Source organism: Onychomys torridus, chromosome 6 (assembly GCF_903995425.1).
Source record: "Onychomys torridus chromosome 6, mOncTor1.1, whole genome shotgun sequence".
NCBI classification, from domain to species: Eukaryota; Metazoa; Chordata; class Mammalia; order Rodentia; family Cricetidae; genus Onychomys; species Onychomys torridus.
Genome location: NC_050448.1, coordinates 84334207 through 84349433, shown reverse-complemented (window position 1 = coordinate 84349433; position 15227 = coordinate 84334207). Strand labels below are relative to the sequence as shown.

The following is a 15227-nucleotide window of genomic DNA, read 5'->3' as shown; positions in this document are numbered from 1 at the left end:
TAATTAACTCGTTCGTCTTCACCAGCATCCTATTAGGGCAGACACTCATTTTACAGAAATAGCACAGAGCAGTTCAGCGTCGGTCAGGAAGTAGGTGGCGATGCCTGAATTTGAACCTAGACATTCTGGCTAGTCTGACCTCAACATAGAAACTAATGTGGGATGGGGAGCCCGCCTTGAAGGGCACACCCTGCTTACCAATGCCCAATAGAAGGAAACAGATTCAGGTAGGAATGTGGGGAATGCAAGGGCAGGGCTTCTGCTGAAAATGGATTCTGGGACCCTAATAATAGCTACCTGACTTGGTGCCAGGCATTGTGCAAAGGGGCTTTGCATCCATTCCTCAGTAACTCCTTTGAATGAGATGCTGTCATTACCTCATTTCATCTTAGTGATGAGGAAGCTGACGCACAGAAACCGCCCAAGACCAAAGGGCCACGCCAGGCCAACCCTGGCCGCCTGGCTGCCCACGTGGCGTTAGGGAAACAGGGAAAGTGGTGGGGGCGTGGCCAGGCGACCGGAGGCGTGGCCGAACGGGGCGTGGCCGCGGACTTGGCGGGGCCCTGGGGCCGGCGAGGTTGGCGCGCAGCCGGGAAGGTTTAGGCGGGGTCGCACCTGTTGCGTGACTCCCCCGCAGCCCGGCCACGAGGTTCGGATCTCGAGTTGGTACCCAGAAAGTAGTGAAAGAACCCTAGGCGAATTCCGGGCCCGGTTTTCTGGGGAGCACGTGGCCGGCTTCCTCTTGAGTGCGGGCTGGGGGTCGCGGCGCCAGGGTCTCCTGAGGTCAGTCTGGCCGCCGAAGTCGGTGGGAGTCCGCCCTGGGCCAGCTGGCCATTTTGAAAAACTGCCTTCTTCCCGCTTCTCAGTGCGGGTGCAGGGGCCAGTGGCGGGACTTCGCCTTGTTGGGGGCCCTCTCCCCTCCTCGGCCGTGCTTCCCCGCTGTGCAGACTTTCATAGGCAGCCTGCCTGGGACCAGTTGGGACTCGGGCAGTATGGCCTCAGGTAAGCGTGTGTTGGCTATAGAGGGGTCCCGGGACAGTGGTGCCTTGGTCCGGTGACAAGAGGGTGGGTGGGGGGTGGGGTCTTGGCACAGCCTGCAAGACCTAGGGACTGTGAGCAGATCCTAAAAGGGTCTCGGGAAGCAGACCTTGAGTGTGCAGGCAGATGGGCACGTCAGAGGAGGCTGGGGTCTTTCCCACAGATCTCAGACAGGACCCTGCCTCCTGATCTTCCTGTCTTCCTAGGAGGCAGCTTCTGCGGGTCAGTGGAATTTTCCCAAGACAGGCCCCTCCCTCCTGGGCTCGAATTCTCTGTTCAGCCTCCTTCTTCCAGAGCTGGACTGTCCCTGGAGCAGGGGTCAGATGGAGAAGTAAAGAGTAGGCTCTGCCCTAGAGGCGCTGGGTTTTCATGAGTACGCTTGCCATGTCCCTGGAGGAAATGGGTTTTGAGGTTGGAGAAGCTCAGGCTGTATTCTTGCTTATTATGTTTCTCTCGGGCTGGCTGGACCAGCCTAGCTTGGACTTTGGCTTCTTTGCCTTGAAGCTTTGGCAACGGATGAGGGTTCCCGAGGTGGGGTGAGGGTGCTGCAGAGCTGAGAGCTGAGAGCTGGCGGTGCTCCATCTGTTTTCTTTGCACCCCCACCCCAGTCCCAGCCACCATCAGTCACGTCACTCTAGGGACTGGAGTGGGAAGGGAGGGATAAGGGGCAGGATGGAGGCCCCACTCCCCGAGGTTGCCTAGACAACATCAGAAATCGTGGCCAGGGCCTCTTCCGCCTGCGGGGCGCTGCTTCCTGCATCAGTCACTCCCGCCGGGGGCGGGGCGGAGGAAGGGGTTGGATGTAAGAGAGCTTGGCCCCAGCCGGTGAGGTTCCTCCGCTGTCGCCTTGGCCCCAGCCATGGCATCCTATCCTGGCCCAGGCAAGTCCAAGGCCAAATATCCCTTTAAGAAGCGAGCCAACCTGCAAGCCTCCGCTGCTGCTCCAGGTAAGTGTTCTTGGTTTCAAGCAAGGGTTCTCCTCCACCGCCTGTCCAGGCCACCTAGTGCCTCAGAGAGGGGCCCCCTCCTGCAGCACCCTCTCGGCAATGATGCCTCTCTGCCTCGGTTCCAGGGCTGCCTGGCTGGTTTGGGTGGCGCAGGGAGGGAGGTAGGAGGGGATGCCTGAGGTTTGTGTGTCAGGGATGCTGCCCTCCGTAACAAGGAGTGGGTGTGCATGTGGGTGCAGAAGAGGCGTATATGCACACGTGTCTGCCTGTGCAGATGCTAAGGCTGCGTGTGAAGTGTATGTGAATGGAGTGGGGAGAGTGTGGGACTGATTGCTTTGTGGACTGGCTACCGTGTTTGGTGCCTGTGCCTGTACCAGGCAGGCTCAGGATCTAGAATTCTGTGAGTGAGCGTGGCGGGGGTTTGACATCTGGGGTCATGCATTGCTGGCACATGCACCAGAGCTAGGGCCCAGTTGCTACTATATCCTTGCTGTTTGCTTGTTCCTGGTCTGTGTTGTGAACCTCTCAGGAGAGTGGGGAGTCCTTGGGATGGCCAGTGGGCTGTTGTACCTTGCACCCTTGGGTTTGCCTCTACTTTGTGGGAATCTCTGCACCATTTGCAGCTGGTTGTGTGGTGGCGACTGTCCATCCTGGTGAGGATTCAGCTACTGGAGTTAGTCCTTCCAGGGGTGTGGGTGTCTGCAGCTCTCAAGTGTTCTGGCTAGAGAAAGACCTTTTGGTGACTGGGAGTTGTTAACCCTTTGTGGCTGTGTTTACACCCTGATTGTCCTCCTCTGGCTTGTTCTTATGCTGTCGAAGATGCCCGGCTAGGGCTTTGTACTGTGCTGAGATGCGTGCTCGGATCTGTGTCTCGGGTTGTGTGTGGGATCGGTGTCTTCCAGGTATATGCCCTGGGCCTAGCTCTGTGCTGGGTGCTCTGTTGCTGAGCCAGAGACCCTGAGGTGGTTAGACCCTGAGAGCATCTTGTCCCTGGGGTCAAGGCCTAGTGAGGCAGTCTTGATAATGAGTGAGGGGGCTCCTCGTCAAAAGGAGGGATTAGGCACCAGAATCCTGGAGTTGATGGAGTGGTCCCCCGCTTGGCTTTGCGCTGTATATGTGATGTTGTGATGCCAACTTCTGGCACAGGGCCAGGGAGACAGGACCTGGTTGAGGGGGTGTGGAGGTGATTGCTGGTGTGTCACCTCTGCTGAATCTAGTGGTCTTTTGCAGTTGTGAGGCAGACCAGGAAGATGACTCTGGCTGTTGGAAGCCTTCCTGCTCTCCCAGCACTGCTGTGTAGGCCCAGGGTTGCCTGACAGGAAGGGGTTTAAAAGGAGGGCTTTTGACTTTATTCTGCAGCTCCCTGGTCTGCCTTCAGGGACTTAGAAGTGGTTAGTGGCTGGGTATAGTGATGCACACCTGTAATTAGCTACTTGGGAAGCTGAGGCAGGAGGACCATGAGTTCCAGGTATGCCTGGAACTTACAAGACCCTACCTAAAAGTGAAAATAGAAAAGGGTGAGGATATAGCTCAGTAGAGGACTTCCTTAGCACCCCCAAGGCCTCAGGTGTGGTCCCAGTCATGCAAAAGACAGAAAACAAAACCCCCAGATGGTCTGGAGCTGTATTTGAGAGAATGGAGAGGACTGAGGTTCATTTTTGTTCGTTTGGGTTTTTTGTTTGCTTGCTTGTTTGTTTGTTTTTAGAGACAGGGTTTCTCTGTGTAGCCTTGGCTGTCCTGCACCTCGCTGTGTAGATGAGGCTGCCTCGAATGCAGAGATCTGCCTGTCTCTGCTTCCCAAGTGCTGGGATTAAAGGCATGCACCACTTCTACCTGGCCTAGGATCTGGGTTGGGTGGGTAGGTATTGATCTTTGCCTCTTCCTCCTAGTCTGCTCTCTTGGAAGGAAGGGAGAAATGGAATCACCTCATCACCCATACAAACTCCTTTTCTCGTCATTGTTTTCCCTGCTTAGCAGCCTCGTCCCTGTACCAGGCTCAGAGAACCTCTCACTCTCCCCACTGAAGAAGGGTCTCCATGTGGGAAGTGTTTGCAGCATCCTAGGAATTTCTGATTGCAGTCCCGTGGGATCAGAGCCCTAAGCTTCATAGAACGCCTGTAGGACATTCCCCTGTGAGTCCTGGAGCTGTGGCCAGATAGGACAAGGCCACTTCTCACCCATTTATAGCCTGTGTCCAGAGGTTAAGACAAGCAAATAAACAAAAGTAGAGTCCTCTGTGTCTTCCAAATACTGCTCCCGTATTCCAAGGTACTCTTCCTGAATAGGATGTCTCTACCCTGACAGTGGGCTTGGGACTGGCGTGTAGGCTAAGAAGCCTCTGTAACTAGCTCCTATCCAGATTAGGCCAGTGGTCCGACTACCAGCGAGCTTCTGCGTGTAGCAAAGCTTGTCTCTCCCAAAGAGCCTGTAGTCAGGGCCCAAAAGACAGTGGTGGGCAGAGGAAGCTGGCCAGAGGCACAGGGCTCAGGGGAGGATGGCCGTTCTCTCTCCTGTCTCGCCTCCTACCCTTTGGCCAGCCAGGCTGTGTACTTTCTGTCCCCTAGGGCTGTGGTTTTAAGGAGAGTTGGCCCCTCCCTTCCAGACTGCCTTGACCGGTCTCTTTCTCCCCGTTGAGATCCCTGGATGTGGGTGGGCCTTCCTGGCACTGAAGAGGTTAAGGTCCTGTTAGAGACCTTCTCATCTCCCAACTCCTCCTGCTCCTTCTTTGGATTTCTGAACTCCCCTGAACTCTCCCAGCCCCCTACTTGGGGCCATCCCAGGGTCTCCCCTGCTTCCAGCTGCACTTGGTACAGCCCATGCCAGCCCCTGAGCTGTCCTGGGGGACTGGCTGCAGCTTCACAAGGCAAACAGGCAGGCAAGGGGCACGGGGCTGCTGACCAGAGCACTCTTGAACTCTGCAGGTAGTGTTCCAGTAGGGGCCAAGGCAAGTCGGTAGCTGGGTCCTGATCTGGGTTAAGCTCCTTTCTCTTTCTTTGTCCAGCTTTGGGACTGTACCTGGAATACTAGGACGTGGGCACAGAGACCTTAAGGCATAATGCCTAGACAGAGCCTCTGAGTCCTTTTCTAAGACAGAGTGGAGGTTGGGGAGAGGGTTCTGGAGGGATGCGTCTTCTACAGCCAGCTGGGAGAACCAAATGGTCTGTGGACAGCTTCCTGCAGGAGGAGGCTAAGACTGTTGAAGGATCTAGAAGAGTCCATCCTGGTGGGCTGGGAACTTAGGCAGTCCAGGAGACTGGCAGCTTCAGACCATCAGTGTTAGCCTTGTGGTGGGGCCCAGGAAGAGTTGCTCTGCCCTTGTTGGAGTAGAAAGACATCTGGCTTTCCATTCTGCCTTTCCCAGGGCCTTCCATAGGGCCAGATCGTAAGGCCTCCAAGTGGCGTGGACTGTGATAGCTCCCTTTGGAGGGGCAGCCAGCAGTGTGTATGTGTGTGTGGGGTAGCTTAGGATCAGCTCTCATCTTGGCAGCTCTGGGGTCCTGGAGAAGAGAACAGTACTCCCCAGGGGGAGAGAGGGTTCCTTGCCAACCAGGTCCTCTTCCTTGATAGCTGCTTCTCAGGTCAGAGCTGCGGGCTGCTGTACTTTGCCTGTGCCTTGCAGATCTAGGAGAGGTTCTAATCTTCTCAGTGAAGGATCTGTTAGGTCGGAGGTCGGGGGTGGATCTGACCCTGGGTTAGTGCCCTAGAAGCTGATGACCCTTAGTGTGGTCACTGGTCCTAAATGAGTGCCTTGGGTGTGTGTGTGTGTGTGTGTATGTGTGTGTGTGTGTGTGTGTGTGTGTGTGTGTGTGTGTGTACATACGTACACGTGCACCCCTTTCTGGAAAATAGTTACGTGCAGATAGAGTCTCTTGATCTAAGGGAGTGGGCTACCCCCACCTCATATTGCAGAGTTAATTCACTTGCTCCACAGGCAAGCACAGGACCTCATCCCTGAGCCTGGGGTAGTGAAGGGCCTCTGTGTAGATGTGGATGAGTTCCCTTGGGAGCCCCACATGGCTGGCTCTTCCTCTCAGTGGAAGTATTGCCCAGTGTCTAGGCCCTGACTTTTAATAGGTTCTGGCCCCAGGGTGGGAAGGGGCTCCTCTTGACTTCCAGAGGCATCCAGGCTCTCCCCCCCTCCCCTTGACCCTGGCATCGCTCTGTCTCCGCAGAGGCTCGAGGAGGTGGTCTGGGGGGCTCTCCGCTGCAGTCCGCCCGATCCCTGCCAGGCACTGCCCCCTGCCTCAAGCACTTCCCGCTCGACCTTCGCACGTCTATGGATGGCAAATGCAAGGAGATTGCTGAGGTATCACCCGGCACCCCCACACCTCCTCACCTCAAATGACTTCTGCCACCTTTCATCTCAGGCTTGGCTGTCCCTGATCCTAAGCCTTTCCCAGGAACCCTGGCTCCTGCGCACACCCCTCACCCAGGCTCTGCAGGGGAGGGGGCAGAAGGCTTGAAAGCATGGCCACCTGACCTTTCCTCCTTCCCTCCTTGGTACTAGGAGTTGTTCAGCCGCTCACTGGCCGAGAGTGAGCTCCGCAGCGCGCCTTATGAGTTCCCAGAGGCAAGCCCCATCGAGCAGCTGGAGGAGCGGAGGCAGCGTCTGGAGCGCCAGATCAGCCAGGATGTCAAGTGAGCTCGCCGCCGCTGCTGCTGCTGCCCCTTCCCCGTCTCTTGGAAGTCCACTTGGAAGTCCAGCGGGGAGGCGGCAGAGAGCACATTCTTTGGAGCGAGGCCACTGCTGCTTCTGTCTCCTGGGAGGCTTAGAGTCTGCTGTATAAACTTGGGGGACCGCTTTCTCATCTCTGAAGTGGGGTGAGAACAGCCCAGGGTCCACAGCCCTGCCCGTGAGGACCCCATGTGACAGTCTGTGCACAGCAGCTGGCACAGTGCTGGGACCCGGTTGCCGCGGCCACTGCTCTTGCCTGCCCTATCAGACCTTACTTACTGCTCTCCCCTCTAGGCTGGAGCCGGATATTCTGCTTCGGGCCAAACAGGATTTCCTGAAGACGGACAGTGACTCGGACTTACAGTGAGGAGAGGGGGCCGCGGAAGGCATGCGGAGCTGGGGTCTGCGCTGCGCTGCGGCTGACCCCCATCCTTTTTGTCTCCCTGTCCTGTAGGCTCTACAAGGAGCAAGGGGAAGGACAGGGTGACAGGGGCCTGTGGGAGCGTGATGCGGTGCTGGAACGGGAATTTCAGCGGGTCACCATCTCTGGGGAGGAGAAGTGTGGGGTGAGTGTGGAGTGGAGCCTTGGATTCTGCAGAGTTCTGGCCTGGGGAATTGGTGAGGGAATTTCTCTTCTGGTGCCTGGAGTGACAGAGGGACTAGGCTCACTGATAGGCTGGGACTAGAGAAGGCTAAGTACTTTTGGGTGTGAGGCCTTTGGAGCTGGGGGTGGGCGGTATGAGGTCTGGGGATGGCCACAGGGAGGAGCTGAGTGTGGACAGAGATGAAAGGAAGTGACTGCTTGTCCTTGTCCTCAGGTGCCATTCACAGACCTGTTGGATGCAGCCAAAAGTGTGGTGCGGGCCCTTTTCATCCGGGAGAAGTACATGGCCCTGGCCCTGCAGAGCTTCTGCCCTACCACCCGCCGTTACCTGCAGCAGCTGGCTGAGAAGCCCCTGGAGACTCGAACCTACGAGCAGAGCCCTGATACCCCTGTGTCTGCTGGTGGGAGCTCCCATCCCTTCCCAAACCCCAACTGCCCTGGGTACCTAGGCTTGGAGCCTAGGTGCCTCTGCCCTCTCTGCATCTCCCCGCACCCAGGCTCTGTCTAGCTTCTTGACATCCAGGAGGGTGGAGGTTGGGGACCATAGCTGCTCTTTTGGAGCCTTTGACCCTCTTTGGAGCCTATAGCCTGGGCAGCTGCAGGCCTTGAAGCTCCCTGGCCCCGACTCTTCCCTCGCTCTTTTGCAGATGCCCCAGTGCACCCCCCTGCGCTGGAGCAGCACCCATATGAGCACTGTGAGCCAAGCACCATGCCTGGGGACCTGGGCTTGGGTCTGCGCATGGTGCGCGGTGTGGTGCATGTCTACACCCGCAGGGACCCTGATGAGCAGTAAGAGGGGTGTGGTGTGTGGGGTACGCCGTGTGGATTAATGCATTGGCTTGGGAGGGGCCAGAGGGCTTGACTTGCTCTCCTCACCTGAGCTTCCTGCATGCTAGCTGTCCAGAGGTGGAACTTCCGTACCCTGACCTACAGGAATTTGTTGCTGACGTCAATGTGCTGATGGCCCTGATTATTAATGGCCCCATGTAAGTTTCCGCCTGTCCCATTCAGCTCACCTCACAGCCCCAGCCCTGCCCTGGCCTGGCCCAGACAATGTCAGTTTGTCTTCTTGCCCCTCCCTCGTCACCCACTCTTAGTCTGCTGCCCTTGTTCTGTGTGTTCCTGCTCCCCTGCCTTCCCCCTTCCCAGGAGCCTCATCAGGATCTGAGTCGCTCTCTGTCCTTCCTTCTTGCCCAGAAAGTCCTTCTGCTACCGCCGCCTACAGTACCTGAGCTCCAAGTTCCAGATGCATGTTCTGCTCAACGAGATGAAGGAGCTGGCCGCTCAGAAGAAAGTGCCGCACCGAGACTTCTACAATATCCGTAAGGTGGGCCCTCAGCCTGTGGCTGCCCCTCCAAAGACTGGGGTCCCCCCAGGGCTCAGTATGGAGAGCCCTCTTTGACCCACTGTTTTGTCCATGGGCCTTTCCTTAAAAAAAAAAAAAAAAATTACTGCATTTTAATGATGTAATTAGTGGATGTGTACCGGTGTGGGCAAGGGAGGCAGAGGGAAGCTTCCCAGGAATCATTTCTCCTCTTCCCCAGCGTGGGTCCTGGGGATGGACTCATGTTGTCGGGTTTGGTGGCAGGTGCCTTCACCTGCTGAGCCCTCTCTCCCCAACTTTGCATTTGTATGTGTCTGTGGTATGTGTGCATGTGTGTATATGCATGCGTGTTTGCAAGTATGTGGTCGTGTGTGTGTGTGTGTGTGTGTATCTGTGTGTATCTGTGTGTGGTGGTAGGCCAAAGTTGACATTGGGTGTCTTCTACCTTATGTATTGACAGAGTTTCTCACTTGAACCCGGAGTTTGTGGCTTTGGTTAGTCTAGCTAGCCAGCTTATCTCGTGTATCCCTCACCTCTGCCTGTCTCATGTTAAGATTATGGGTCGGCTGCTGCACATGCCTGGCATTTGTGTGGCTGCAGGGGATCCCAGCTGCAGTCCTCCTGTTTGTACAACATACAAACACACACTTACTGGCTTTGGTGGCTCCAGCGGTCCTTCTCCACTGCAGGTGGACACGCACATCCACGCCTCGTCCTGCATGAATCAGAAGCATCTGCTGCGCTTCATCAAGCGGGCAATGAAGCGACATCTGGAGGAGATTGTGCATGTTGAGCAGGGCCGTGAGCAGACCCTGCGAGAGGTCTTCGAGAGCATGAACCTCACTGCCTATGACTTGAGTGTGGACACGCTTGATGTGCACGCGGTCTGTCCCATGGGCTGGGCTGGGCTGGGCTGCTGGGTCAGCACTAGGGCCAGGGATCAGGGGTGACCTAGGCCTTCCCATCTCCTCCAGGACAGGAATACCTTTCATCGATTTGACAAATTCAATGCCAAATACAACCCTATTGGGGAGTCTGTCCTCCGAGAGATCTTCATCAAAACCGACAACAAGATCTCTGGGAAGTACTTCGCTCACATCATCAAGGTATGGAGGTGGCTCTCCCCAGCCGAGCCAGACCCCGTGTGTGGCAGGGCTCAAGAGACAGGAGGAGGGAGTGAGAGGCCTGATGAGCACATGTGGGTATGCGGGGCAGGGAGGGACATAGATGTGATTGCTTCTGGTGTCTAGGAGGTGATGTCAGACCTGGAGGAGAGCAAATACCAGAACGCAGAGCTCCGGCTGTCCATCTACGGGCGTTCGAGAGACGAGTGGGACAAGCTGGCGCGCTGGGCGGTGATGCACAGAGTGCACTCTCCCAACGTGCGCTGGCTGGTGCAGGTGCCCCGCCTCTTGTGAGTGTCCTTAAAGTGGGAGGAAGCTCCGTGGCTGTGTGCAAGGGGCCAGGGCCTGCCTCTTGTTCTACTGGGATGGCTATGCCTTCAGTAGCCAAGCTAGGCACTCTGAGTGCCAGGAAGGGCCTCCCAGGCCAACCCACAGTTGTCTGTGCAGCCTGGTTTCTCTGAATGTCCCACTTTCCCACTCTGGTTCAAACACGCTTTGGTGCTTCTCATGACAGCGCTGACTCTTTATGGGCCTGCTACTGGCCTTGACTTGCCTATGCGTGTGTCCTGTCTTCCCTCCAGTGACGTGTACCGCACCAAGGGCCAGCTGGCCAACTTCCAAGAGATGCTGGAGAACATCTTTCTGCCACTGTTTGAGGCCACTGTGTACCCTGCCAGCCACCCAGAGCTGCACCTCTTTCTGGAGCATGTGAGCAGTAGCATGGGCTGGGCGAGGGCAGGATAGCTGGGCCCTGGCCCAGCTGTGGCTCTAGGACTGACCACCAGCTCTCTGCCAGGTGGATGGTTTTGACAGTGTGGATGATGAGTCCAAGCCAGAGAACCACGTCTTCAACCTGGAGAGTCCCCTCCCAGAAGCCTGGGTGGAGGAAGACAACCCCCCATATGCCTACTACCTGTACTACACCTTCGCTAACATGGCCGTCTTGAACCATCTGCGCAGGTGCTGGTTCCAAGAGCGCAAAACCTCTGCTTGCCTCGCTTGGAGCTGAGGCCACTGGTGCCCTGACTCACATTGCCCCAGTGTCCAGACTGTCGAGGCTCTTCCTCTGCTCTTAGGCTTCATTTCTCATCCTTTGCAGTCAAGAGTCTGCCCCAGTCCTCCGGCCTAGGCCCTCGTAGTCACTAGCTAGAGGGCATATGTGTGCAGGTGGGTGGTGTGGGACCTGGAGTCAGGCGAGCTTAGTCGTGCCCAGGCTCTGGAGCTGACTCTGTCTTCATGCCCCTCAGGCAGAGGGGTTTCCACACGTTTGTGCTGAGGCCGCACTGTGGGGAGGCTGGGCCCATCCATCACCTGGTGTCAGCCTTCATGCTGGCCGAGAACATCTCCCACGGTCTTCTTCTGCGCAAGGTCAGGGTTTACACCCCCAGCCTCCACATGCAGCCGTTTGCCTTCCTGATCCTCCTCCTCACCCAGCCAAGAGATCAGATTCCTTCCTCCTGATAGAATTAGCTCTTCCCACCCATCCTCCAGTGGAGGAGCCCAGCTTGGGTTCACCGATCTGATGTGAGACGTAGCCTGGAGCCTCCTTCCCCATGTCCCCAAACTAGTATGCCCTTGAACCAGTATGCCCCTGAACCAGTATGCCCTTGAACCAGTATGCCCCTGAACCAGTATGCCCTTGAACCAGTATGCCCCTGAACCAGTATGCCCTTGGACCAGTATGCCCCTGAACCAGTATGCCCTTGAACCAGTATGCCCCTGAACCAGTATGCCCTTGGACCAGTATGCCCCTGAACCAGTATGCCCCTGGACCAGTATGCCCTTGAACCAGTATGCCCCTGAACCAGTATGCCCCTGAACCAGTATGCCCCTGAACCAGTATTCCCTCTCAGCATTGAGGCCCCCTAACAAGTCCTCCGTGCCTCCTCCCTGACCAGGCCCCCGTCCTGCAGTACCTGTATTACCTGGCTCAGATCGGCATTGCCATGTCCCCGCTCAGCAACAACAGCCTGTTCCTCAGCTACCACCGGAACCCTCTACCTGAGTACCTGTCCCGTGGCCTCATGGTCTCGCTGTCCACAGATGACCCCCTGCAGTTCCACTTTACCAAGGTCAGACCCAGCCCAGCAGGCAGCCAAGGGCGGGGGGGGGGGGGGCTTAGGGGATCCTGGGGTGTCTCTGGGTCTGTGCTGCCCCTTGCTGGTTGAGCATAGAAACTGTCCTTAAAGGAGGGAGGGGCTGCAGGGACCCCGATGCCTCTCTCAAGGAACCTGGCCTGTGCAGGAACCACTGATGGAGGAATACAGCATCGCCACTCAGGTGTGGAAGCTCAGCTCCTGTGACATGTGTGAACTGGCCCGTAACAGTGTGCTCATGAGTGGCTTCTCCCACAAGGTATGATCGTCAACCTGCCTGGGGCTGGGCCTCACCTCTTTTCCTTCCTTTGCATTGGGGATCCTGTCCCTGTCCCTGTGATGTTTGGAACTTCCTGCAGCTCAGCCTGTTACCTACACCCTCTGCAGGTAAAAAGCCACTGGCTGGGACCCAACTATACCAAGGAGGGTCCTGAGGGCAATGACATCCGCCGCACCAATGTGCCAGACATCCGAGTGGGCTACCGCCATGAGACCCTGTGCCAGGAGCTGGCGCTTATCACACAGGCCGTCCAGAGTGAGATGCTGGAGACCATCCCAGAGGAAGTGGGCCTCATCATGAGCCCGGGGCCTTAGTGAACCTGGTCCACGCAGCTCTTGCCCCATCTCAGCAACTTGATCGTGTCTGTGATTGGACCCCTCCCACCTGGTGTGGTCCCTGCATGTCTTCCGTGCTCTGTTCCTGTCCTGCATGTCTTTGACCATGTCTTGCCTCTGGGCCACCTCAAGGAGAGCAAGTCCAGGAATCCGCTTCACTGTTGTCTTGCCTCAGGTGGTACCCGATGGCTGAGATTTAAGGGCTGGCCCTGCTCGTGACTCGTCCCAGGATTGTCAGAAGTCTGGCTGTCCTCTGGTGTCTTCAGTGTCCACAGGGGCTTGGGATAGTTGTGTGGGGCTGGCCCTGTTAGCCTCTGGAGCCCTACCTCGGCGAATCCAGGCTTTGGCTAGAGTTCACAGTTGATTTCCCCTCTCGTGTGTGTGGCCATGGGGCCATCAGGAGGGGCTCTATCCCTCTGTTGTGGTACTGGCTGCTCAGTCTCTGTGAAGTTGTGCCCATCTGTGCTGGGCAGAACAGGACTTGGGCTTGCTCATGGCCCTGGAGGCCTGGCGTAGGGGGCTGGACCACTGCCCCTGCCAAGTCACTGCCCATCAGCCTCCTCTGTCCCTCCCTGGTCCACATGTTCCTTGTTACCAGCTCCCTTGTACCCCTGTGGGAGGGGGCAGCCGCCCTGATCCCATGTCTACAGTTGGAGGCTACTGCAGTTGTAGGGAGCTGGGTCTGCCATTAGTCCTGGGGGTGGTCACACCTTCGAGGGGTTCCAGGTCCTTGACTAGATCCAGATCCCAGTTGGCCTCTTGTGTTATGTTCTAGACCAAGGCCTTTGCTATGAAGAACAGTGTTTCATATGACCCATTTTCCTAGTGCATGAGAAATAAAGATTATTTAAGTAATGAAGCATGTGAAGGTCTCTGTTGGGAGAGGAAGGGGGTAAGTGGCAAGGCACTCTGGGTAGAGTAGCGGGCCGCTGTATAACAAAGGCTGGCGTCGTGCCTGCCAGCACTTCTGAGGGCTTGGACCACGGGTGTGTACTGTCACAGCTGTGACATATGACACATGCTGAGGTGCACGGCATGGATGAAGTGGATCGGTGCATTTGCACACTGACTGGGGTAACTGGAGGAGAGAGGAGATGCCCATTGAGCCCTCAGCCAGTTTGCCCCTTCTGAAGGGGACATGGGGCTCCAGGTCCATGGTGTGTATTCTTGTCACGCCAGCTTCGATGGCACACTTCCACCTCGTGCCTCCTGGGAACATATGCCTCTGCATGTCTGCCTGAGGCCCCTGGTTCCAACGTGGGACCTTCTAGGCAGCCTGTTTAAGATACTCCCTCCAGATCTCTCCCTCGGGGATTCTGACACAAAGGTGGCAGACGAGGTGGCAGACATAACTGTGTCGGATTGTGTTGCAAGGGGCTGGAGCTGCCTGTACTTGAATCCATCTCTAGCACTTGACTTTCCGCCCCAAGTCTATGGTACAAGTTGCAGAGCATCTCTTTGCCACTAAGGTGGCTGGAGTCTGCTGTGCATGTAAAGAAGGGAAGTAGATCGGGGCCTGGACAGCACAGGGTACTTCCTGCATAGGCAACAGCTGCTTGCCACGGCTGCTGCTGAGTGTAGAGAGGCTAGGGGCTTCCTGCCTCACCGTTGCAGGCCTGCAGCTGCCCCCACTCCCTAACCCCTACTCTGAGCAGGGAGGAGGGCCCATCTGCATCTGGCCTCAGACTGTAGCAGGTGCCCCAGAGACCCAAAGCAGCTCTACCCCCCCCCCCCCCCCCCCCCGACTCCCACTGGCTCCAAGCCAATTCATTTTAGTCACTTACGTATCTGAACTGAGTGCTGGAGTTAGGGCATGAGCAGAAGGCTGTACACCAAAAAATAAAAGATATAAATAAATAAATAAATAATAAATAAATAAATAAATAAAGTTGATTTCTGCCTAGGGAACTGGCCTGTGGAGATAGAAATGGCCAGCCATAGAATGGAGACAAGTCCCTTGTGTAAGGTTCTCCGTGCCTCACTGGACCTTGCCTGCACTCTCCCCAAAATGATGCTTTTCAAGGGTGAGGGGAGCTAACTTGGAACCAAGTAAGCAGGAGTAGTAGATTGAGAGTGTCCCTTGTCCCTTGAAGGCCAGCACTGCCTGTCCCACACCGGCACTGAGGACTTTGTCATTAGGACAAATCCTTTCCTTTTCCTGCCCGACTCTTCTCAGTCCGAGCTGAGGCCCAGCCTGCAGCACATAACTAACCAACAAAATGTTCCTTAGCAACCTCTCCAGTTTCACATCAATTGGACTTTGGTTTTCAGTTTTGCAGAAATTTCTCTTTCAAATATTTATTGTGAGCTAATATTTTCCCTTTTTCAAATTTGATTTTGTGGTACCCGGGTTTGAACGCTGGACCTTTCCTATACGAGGTTTGTGAGCTGCACACTCAGCCCAGGAGCAACTGATCTTTAAAAGGCAAGGAAGCTTTTGCTAGCTAAAAAGAAAAGAAAACTCGCTGGGTGTGGAGGCTTAAGCCTTTAATCCCAGCACTCGGGAGGCAGAGGCAGGTGGATCTCTGTGAGTTTGAGGCCAACTTGGTTTACAAAGCAAGTTCCAGGACAGCCAGGGCTGTTACACAGAGGAACCCTGTCTCGGAAAAGAGAAGAGAAGGAGAGGGAAGGGGAGGGCAGGGGAGGAGGGGAAGGGAGGGGAGAGGAGAGGAGAGGAGGTCACGTGAATTTCCTGGCTGATGCTCTCAAGAGTGTAAAGGATGCTGAGGAGACACACACATCCTGTCCTTATCAGCCTGTGCCCTGGAGTAGTCACCTGGTTCCTCCCTGTGAGGATAAAGCAT

General features: G+C 56.2%; 1 protein-coding gene across 5 annotated transcripts; it reads left to right on the top strand.

Annotated features, from left to right (window-relative positions):
* Positions 1 to 545: 545 nt before the first annotated feature.
* Ampd2 (adenosine monophosphate deaminase 2) lies at positions 546 to 13282 on the top strand. 5 transcript variants are annotated; one of them, XM_036190438.1, is made up of 19 exons: positions 546 to 783; positions 867 to 1002; positions 6158 to 6291; positions 6493 to 6623; positions 6955 to 7023; positions 7115 to 7226; positions 7479 to 7665; positions 7912 to 8053; positions 8161 to 8250; positions 8462 to 8591; positions 9278 to 9472; positions 9563 to 9694; positions 9839 to 10002; positions 10294 to 10420; positions 10509 to 10672; positions 10960 to 11080; positions 11611 to 11784; positions 11957 to 12067; positions 12196 to 13282. In XM_036190438.1, exons 2-19 carry the CDS (start codon positions 993 to 995, stop codon positions 12400 to 12402), a joined length of 2400 nt encoding a protein of 799 aa, XP_036046331.1. In that variant the 5' UTR covers positions 546 to 783; positions 867 to 992; the 3' UTR covers positions 12403 to 13282. The 5 variants fall into 5 exon arrangements, with proteins under 5 accessions (XP_036046331.1, XP_036046330.1, XP_036046333.1 ...); XM_036190437.1 differs by having other exon boundaries at positions 546 to 1002; XM_036190436.1 differs by lacking the exons at positions 546 to 783; positions 867 to 1002 and adding an exon at positions 1341 to 1985.
* Positions 13283 to 15227: the final 1945 nt, after the last annotated feature.